The sequence below is a fragment of the Anas acuta genome, chromosome 19, assembly GCF_963932015.1.
Source record: "Anas acuta chromosome 19, bAnaAcu1.1, whole genome shotgun sequence".
NCBI lineage: Eukaryota > Metazoa > Chordata > Aves > Anseriformes > Anatidae > Anas > Anas acuta.
Genome location: NC_088997.1, coordinates 1853855 through 1861739, shown reverse-complemented (window position 1 = coordinate 1861739; position 7885 = coordinate 1853855). Strand labels below are relative to the sequence as shown.

Below are 7885 nucleotides of genomic sequence, written 5' to 3'. Positions count from 1 at the left end.
GCTTCAAATTGTAGACAGCAGGAACATGTGCTTCAATCTGAGCATCCTGCTTCACAAAGCTCAGACTACTTTGCGATGGCAGGGGATTTACAACTGTAACCACGATTCTGCTTCTTGGGGGGCAGGGGATGTTGCTTAAATTCATGTCCCCTTCCCACTGTATTTGGGAACCGGACACAATATGTTACTTACTTTCACGCGACTTACAGCACACACGCTGTTTACGTGTGGAACCCCTCCCCACACACACATTTTCTCAAAAAAGCAAGCACAGCCTTAATAATGCAAACCAGTCATATCAGAAAAAAAGCAGGGGAAATGTTATTACCTTTTATGACGCCAAGTCTGGGCTCCATGTCTCTTCCCCAGGCTCTGATAACGTCACTAGTGCAAACATGGGACAGATCATCCTAGGTTAGGGGGGTTAGTGACACCATGCGTCCTGGCACAACTCCTGTCCTGGCAGGCAAGAAAAAGAGAGAAGGGTCAGACGGCTTTTAAACCCAAAATCATCTTTCATTTAGGAAACACCACGGAAGATTTGAAACATCAGAAAGAAATGGTAATGCTCACAAGGCTGACAACAGCTGCCTGTTTATCAGGATAATCACAAAATAAATCTCCTTCTCTCCAGTCAGCAGGTGAACAGCCACTGCTAACTCCATCCGCAGGATGTGCTATTAGTCCTAAGCTTTCTTACAGCTTCAGGCAGTGCCCTAAATCATCTCGTCAGACTGCAAAGTTCGGCTTCTCTTGGCATTCCCAGCCCAGAAGAGAAGCAGCAGACCGAGTCACGCAGCGAAAGCGAGTGCTGGGGCTGGGAGGTGAACAGGGAATAATGGTACTGGTCAAACACATTCAAAATGAACATTTAGTTGTTTGAAATTGCTTAAAATCTAGTTCTCTTTTTAGTATTTTTGAATTTTTATTTACCAGGCTGACAAATTCGGGATTCCTGATGGTTTCTATCTCAAGAATAATAACAGATTCGTTCAACTGGGAAATCATTTCAATTGATTTGCAGCTACGTGTTTATTCTTCATACTGCACGTGGAGGGGAGGGAGCGGGTTTATACTTCTCAGGAAGATTCAAAGTGTTACTTTTTACACTGGAAAATGGTGAATGGCATCCTTCTGTATTGATTCTTTATGATTGGTCTTCTCCAACCTTACTGACTCTGTGACTCTGTAACGCTTAGAGGCAGGTTGTGTTGAAGCTCTGGACTAGGAGCCGTTTGAAAACTCAGGGGGTTGTTTTAGATTCAACAAAAATACTCTATCCTTCCTTCTGCGACCGGGACGTTAACCTGTGGCTACTCAGCATTTCAAAGTCAGAGGCTCTGCAGGAAAAAATGATTTCCATCGCCACCTTGCGTCTAACTCAGAAAACTCCAGCTCCCCAAACCAATGCATACACTGCACCGTGTCACCCAGCAGCACCCCTAGCTCTGGGGGCAGCCCTCCTCCTGCCATCCTTGCCCTGTCCTAGGCACTTTGGGGTTTCAGCATTGACCTGAAGAGCCCTGGGGGGCCCTGGTTGCCCCGGGCAGGGCGCGCCCGGTTCTAGAAGCAGCCGAGCCCCCGGTGCTCAGCAGCCCCCAGCACCCCGAGCCCTCTCGGCTCTGGGACTCACTGCTGGGACCAGGCTTTGTTTGGGACGTGCCTATCAGAAGGACATTTGGCTGACAGATAAGGCTTTCTCCAGGCCCGTTTCTTACCAAACTGCACACCTCTGCTGCTTGGAGCAGAGCTAGGAAGCAGCACGGCCTGCAGTGAGTTGACACTGACTTTAACCTCTCCATACATTGACCATCGTACAGGTGCAGGAGCTTTCAGCAGGAGCCTACGATCCCAGAGCTGTTCCGGGAGCTCTTCTAATCAGCACGGTATCTGCCTGAACACCTCTGCGGCGATACTCGGAGGAAGCAGTAAAGATAAAAAGGGCTTGGAGACTGTGAGGAGCAGATGCAATCATGGTCACGATATTAATATTTAGCTTAGTGTTTGCACACACCAGGCTCATCAGAAGAGGTGAGTTGCTCGCATAGCTGCAAGCTCTAACTGAATAAAGATTTTGTAGGAGACTAACTTAAAAAATGTTAGTAATAAATCCGTTTATGTGTTAACTGTCTCTTTCCCACACACTGAAGTAAGTCTCTAATCCATACGCCCTCACCCCAAATCCTCACACCTTTGCTGTCAGCAAAACATCGGCATTTAAAATTAGTTACCAAAAAGCAGGTAGTGCTGACTTAACTGCACATTGCAATTAAAAGTTGCTCAGCCTTCACTCCGTTCCCCTCAGACCTCGGAGACTACAAATGCCACGTGGAAAATGCCTCAGAAACAGCCGGCCACATAAGAAGCCTGGACGTCTTTCTGCAAGGTAAGGAGCTGCTGGAAGAGGGAAGCTGCCAGGGCTGCTCACGGCATGCCCAGCGTTTTCAGTGGTCTCAGCTATGCCTCAGCCAAAAAGGACACAAAAGGTCCAACAGAGTTTTTTTCCATTTTGCTGGAAACCCAAGAGACCATTCCGGTAATCCCTGATGGCTGGTGTCATTTGCCATCGATAATTACCCACAAAATCTGAAACTTTCAGCCAACTGCTGCGGCAAAGGAAGCAGACTTCCCCCAGAACTAACAGCAGAGTTGCACTTGGTAGAACTGCCCCTTCCTCGTCCCCCTGGGATCTGCACCCGCCAGCTTTTGGCATCTGAGTGCCTCGGTTAAGGTCCTCGGGTCCCACATGGCTTTCAGGGTCCCCGAGGGCAACAGGGACCCCAAAGAGAGGCTCCTGGGCAGCTGCCCAGCATGGTTAGGTGGCTATGAACTGAGGTGGTGTGACTGCTGCCCTGGAGAGGGCAACAACTTGCGGTGCTCGAGCATTAAGAGTAAAACTAGTTTGACAAAAAGGGATAACAAAGGGATGATGCACAGAGAACTTGCTTGATTTTTCTTCATTGTAACATTAACCCCAAGCTGCCCCTGAAGTTTCCTTGCAGCAGTACATCCCTCACAGCTAACTGCTGGCTCGAACCTCCCATAGGAATAATTTAAGAGAAGCCAGTCCTAGCATGAGGTTCTTATCCTTTTCCAGCCCCTGGGATAGCAGCCACCGAAGGGAAGTTAAGCAGACGCCAAAAAGTCAGCACTCTGGAATGCTTTAGTCATCGAAGCTCTGTGCAAGTCAATCTGCTGCACTTGGAGAAGCTGCACAGAGATTTGGCAGAGTGGGCTGTGGAGAAGTGCACCCTGCAGAGCATCGAAGTCATCACCACTGCAGTCCGAGCACCCGCTCGCAACCACAGCTGTGTTCTACTGACACCCAAGAGAAAGAAGTTTCATAGAAAATTTGTTCTGAGAGGAAAAGGTAAGGAGTTCAATGTAGCAAATAGCTCTTTAAGTATACGAAAGCACAGCGGCCTTGTGCCTTTCTGTAAGAAAAAAAAAAAAGAAAACAAAACAAAATTAGGAGGGAGTAACAGAGTTGAAGCTATGGAAATGTTCAAGTTTTGGAACAATTCCATGCTGTTGCTTTCCCTTCTTTTGGGAGGATCATGAGGTTTTGGCAGTTTCCAGTATTAGTACTGACGGATAATTCTGTATGTTAGAAAATTGCACACAAGCAGAAACAACTACCTGTCCTGGTACTGTGCTGCAAACTGCCAGTACTCCACCATTTCTGGTCAACTGTTTCAGCGTGCAAGTTATTCTAGAAAATGCTTCTGGCTCTTCAATCCAAACAGAAACAAATAACCAGATTTAAAACCTGTCCTTTCCAGTGTTTCTGCCAGGGGTATCCAGCCATGCTGTAAAAGCAATGCTGCTCAAGCGGAAAGCTTTTTCTGAGGCTCCGACTATGCCACCTGTGTACCAGAGAAACCAGACTTTGCAGGGTAGGTTCCAGCTCTCCCTGCTGAGCCACAGGGTAGCAGAGCAGTAGATGTAGGGATGGGAAGGATACCGGCCTTCACACACCTCTTGGCCCAAGTTCTCCCAGCCAGTGATTTCTCTGAACAATGGTGTTGGATTTACCAATAAATACATTGGCCCAGGTAGTTTGTGAACCCACGGCCGTGAGGAGAAAGCAGCATTTAAGTGCTGGCTTTCAAAGGAAGCTACCAGTGCTCATGCATGCCCTGAGCTCCCCTAACAGCTCCCAGCTTCCTTTAAAAACCTCACAGGACTTCACTGGGAAGTTCCAAGCCTTACTACACTGCTGTGCTGGGGCTTACCCACCTGTTTCTTCTTGGGAGCAGGCAGGAACTGTAAGATATCTGAAGTATTTTAACATAAAAATATCCTGAGGTTCCAGAGAGATTTACAGCTTCCAGTGAAAGCCTTCAGGAACCTCCAAATTGTTCCTCTGCCACAGCCCACCTCACTTAATGAAAATGAAGCAAATCTTGAACTGTCAAAGACTTGTAAAGGCGTCTGAAATATTCTTACGTATCTCATTTCAGAGGGAATTACACCCAGAAATGATAAAGGTTTTATGATCAGAAAAAAAATAAGCATCATCATTAAAGTGATCATCACTTGTGTCCTGTTAGTCTGTGCCATATGGTATATCCTGAACGTCATATGTGAATTTCCCTGCTCGGTAAGTTCCAGACCAGGACAGCTTCCCACCTCCTTCCCCACCCTCAGCCAGGCCAGCCGTGTGAGCACAACTGGCGAGTTAAAGCACACTCACGGAGTTTTTGGGGAGAATTGTCTTCCCAGGCATGGGCAGAGCCTGGGTGCTCAGTCTGGAGGGCCCAGGGAAGTGCACGTGCTGAGCTTTGCAGGCACTGCACTGTGCTGACCCGTCACAAACCTCCCGCTGTGCTGGGACGCTGCTCCTCCTAGCAGAGATGGCATCCTCCTGATGCCAGAGGAAGAATGGTTTAGGGGTGGAAAAGAAAAGGCCCTGACTCAGGAGAGGTGCCCCTCTCTCACCTTGCAGGCTGCAGGATGCAGCATTTTAGCAGGCGGGTGAGAACACAGGAATGCAAGGGGCCGGTGCTGGGAACCAAATACCCCAGGGGCTGAGATACACCAAGTTACCTCTGTGAAATCACATCGCTTTGATGCCCAGACGCCCACCACGGTCCCTCCAGAAACAAACAGCCTTTTCTTAGCTTTGGGCAGCTGGTATTCCCCACCCTGACTGCTTCTGCTTCTTTCCCAAGTGCTTGTGCTTGGACTGGATGGCCGGCAGGCAGAGCAGCAGCAGAAGCGTGTCCACAGCCTCCGAGCCATTGGGTCACCAACCGGGCACGCTTCTAACCCAGATACTTACGAACACGAAGGAGAAATCGCTGCAATCTTTTGCCTGACTCTCAGGCTCCCTTCCACAGGTACGACCAGGCAGTGGCAGCCAAATGTTGAGCGAGGGATAGCGGGCCCCGCTGTGAGCAAGCCTCCAAGGGAAATAGATAGACCTATCCCTTCCACTTCAAAAGATTAAATATCCCCGTGGCCCTGAAGATGAATGGCTAAGGTGCCCTTTCATGAAGAAATGATTTAATCTTGTGCTTCCTACCCCATTCAGTGAGCTGCTGAGGTAGAGCAGTTATGCTCTACTCCCGCCTCGCACCGTGACGGGGGGGTCAAGTCACTTCAGTTTGGCTTGTCCAGCTGCTTGTCTGTCACCGGGCTCTGACTGCCCCGCGGTGAGACTGGGGAACACACCAGAAACCCTCCAGATATTGCACATGCAGAACAAACCGCCTGAGGGCATTTAACTTGCAGAAACGATCAGTAAACAATTTCAAATAGAAATGAAAATTACCTCATTTGTTAAAACTTCTGAGTAGAAAAAGGCAGAAGGTGAGCACGTTGCTCATTGCAAATTACCCACTTTGACCCTCCTGGAGTGAAACTGTGCTGTGAGAAACGGGCTACAGCGAGAGGAGAGGAAATTAAACTGAGACCTGTAAGAGCCATTTCGCGCAAGCCATTGACCAGCCCTTGGGTGTTAACACCTTTGGGCCTCTCCTAAGCTGAAAACCATTTGAACAGAGTTAAGGCAAAAGGCTCTATGTCACTGCTAGCTCCAGGAGATATTAGGCTTGCCATAACTTCTTGAGCTCAGTTCAGCCAGGAGATGTCGCACTGTTAATTACTGGTTTGAAAACCACCAGAGCGGAGCACTGGGGTAACATTCCAGCAATACGGTTCTTTACTATTCCTCACGGTATTTTTTTTCTTCCCTTGCCAGACAGAAGCATAATAGCAAGACCCTTAAATGAAGAGATCCCAAATCCCTGTTGTCCATGAAACCCACCCGAGAAATGCCGCAGGCCTTACTGGAACACCCTTTTCCCTCAGCCACCTCACCTTTCTCCTCACCACCTCCTGGAAGCAGCAGATCGAACATCAGCAGCTTAAACAACCACAACCCAACCGCTGCAGACTGAAACCAGACTTAACATCAGAGGAAACACTTACCTGGTTAGGGGCAGTCACACCAATTCACTGGGAAAAGAGCTGCTGCGAAGACACCCGTATGCTGATCCCTTCCATTAAGTGCCCAGATTCCTATTTTAATTCCCAGATACTGGAAAAACCTGTCGGCATAAGCAATAAAAATTTCACTGACGTTCCAAACTCTGCCTCTCTCAACTACTTTATTTTTCCCATAATTTAGGGAAGGCATTTAGGGCCTAGACAAAGGGAAAAAATAATTTCCAGGGCTTCCAGTTGTGCCATTACACAGCTCCGTCACGGAGCACACACGTGGCAGACTCCTGGGGAGCCTCCTCCTGCAGCCTCGGGGGAGCGGTGCCCACACCGACTGCCGGGCTGTAGCCTGAGCTGTTGGCATTTTGACACGAAACGGCCCCCTGAGCAACACGAAACGAGGCTCTGACCTGCGTCCTCGGCCCTCAGGTATGCCCTGTGGGTCTGCGAGAGCAGCTCCTGAGCTCCCCGCGAGGCGCTGAACGCTGCAAACCCTGCAGCAACAGGCGGGGGCAGCCCCTGACATCCACCTTGATGTGTCTGCAGCATTTACATATATATAACTTATATGTATATGTATAAATACAGGGCGATATACGTATATATATTTAAATACAGGGCAATATGCACATATATCTCTCATATATAAATAAATACAGGGCGATATATAGATTGGATATATCAATATACAGGGCAAAGTACATATAGATATCATATATGTATAAATACAGGGCAATATATACATATAACAGAAATGTACATAAATACAGGGCGATATATGCACATATAACAGAAATATATATAAATATGAGGCAATATATGCACATATAACAGAAATATATATAAATATGGGGCGATATATGTACATATAACAGAAATGTACATAAATATGAAGCGGTATGCGCACATATAACAGAAGTGTATATAAATATGGGGCAATATATGTGCATATAACAGAAATGTACATAAATATGGGGCAATATGCGCACATATAACAGGAACGTATATAAATGCGAAGCAATATATGCACGTATTACAGAAATATATATTAATATGAGGCAATATATGTACATATAACAGAAATATATATAAATATGAGGCAATATATGCACATATAACAGAAATATATATAAATATGAGGCAGTATGTGCACGTTATAACAGAAATATATATAAATATGGGGCAATATATGTACATATAACAGAAATGTATATAAATACGGGGCAATATGCGCACATATAACAGAAATATATATAAATATGAGGCAATATATGTGCATATAACAGAAATACACATAAATACGGGGCGATACACGCACACATGACAGGGCTGTACACCCTCCGGGGCGCTGTGTACACCCATCTCCTGTACAGACACCGGCCCCAGCGCCAGGCGCCCCCCTCAGCCCCGAGCTCCCCTCACGGCCGTGCCCGCGCCG

At 47.3% G+C, this 7885-nt stretch overlaps 1 protein-coding gene across 3 annotated transcripts; it reads left to right on the top strand.

Moving 5' to 3' along the window:
* Positions 1-495: 495 nt before the first annotated feature.
* C19H17orf78 (chromosome 19 C17orf78 homolog) lies at positions 496-6851 on the top strand. Of its 3 annotated transcripts, XM_068655951.1 has the most exons (8): positions 496-641; positions 1821-2031; positions 2306-2386; positions 3098-3370; positions 3783-3896; positions 4464-4603; positions 5175-5342; positions 6206-6851. In XM_068655951.1, the coding sequence occupies exons 2-7, from the start codon at positions 1974-1976 to the stop codon at positions 5319-5321; spliced, it is 813 nt and encodes a 270-aa protein (XP_068512052.1). In that variant the 5' UTR covers positions 496-641; positions 1821-1973; the 3' UTR covers positions 5322-5342; positions 6206-6851. The 3 variants fall into 3 exon arrangements, with proteins under 3 accessions (XP_068512052.1, XP_068512055.1, XP_068512054.1); XM_068655954.1 differs by lacking the exon at positions 3783-3896; XM_068655953.1 differs by lacking the exon at positions 496-641 and having other exon boundaries at positions 981-2031.
* Positions 6852-7885: the final 1034 nt, after the last annotated feature.

Coding starts and splice junctions, on each gene's coding strand:
- C19H17orf78 (XM_068655951.1), top strand. CDS start 1,974: ATGGTCACGATATTAATATTTAGCTTAGTGTTTGCACACACCAGGCTC. Junction 3,371..3,782: donor ATTTGTTCTGAGAGGAAAAG/GTAAGGAGTTCA, acceptor TGTCCTTTCCAG/TGTTTCTGCCAGGGGTATCC. Junction 4,604..5,174: donor TATGTGAATTTCCCTGCTCG/GTAAGTTCCAGA, acceptor TTCTTTCCCAAG/TGCTTGTGCTTGGACTGGAT.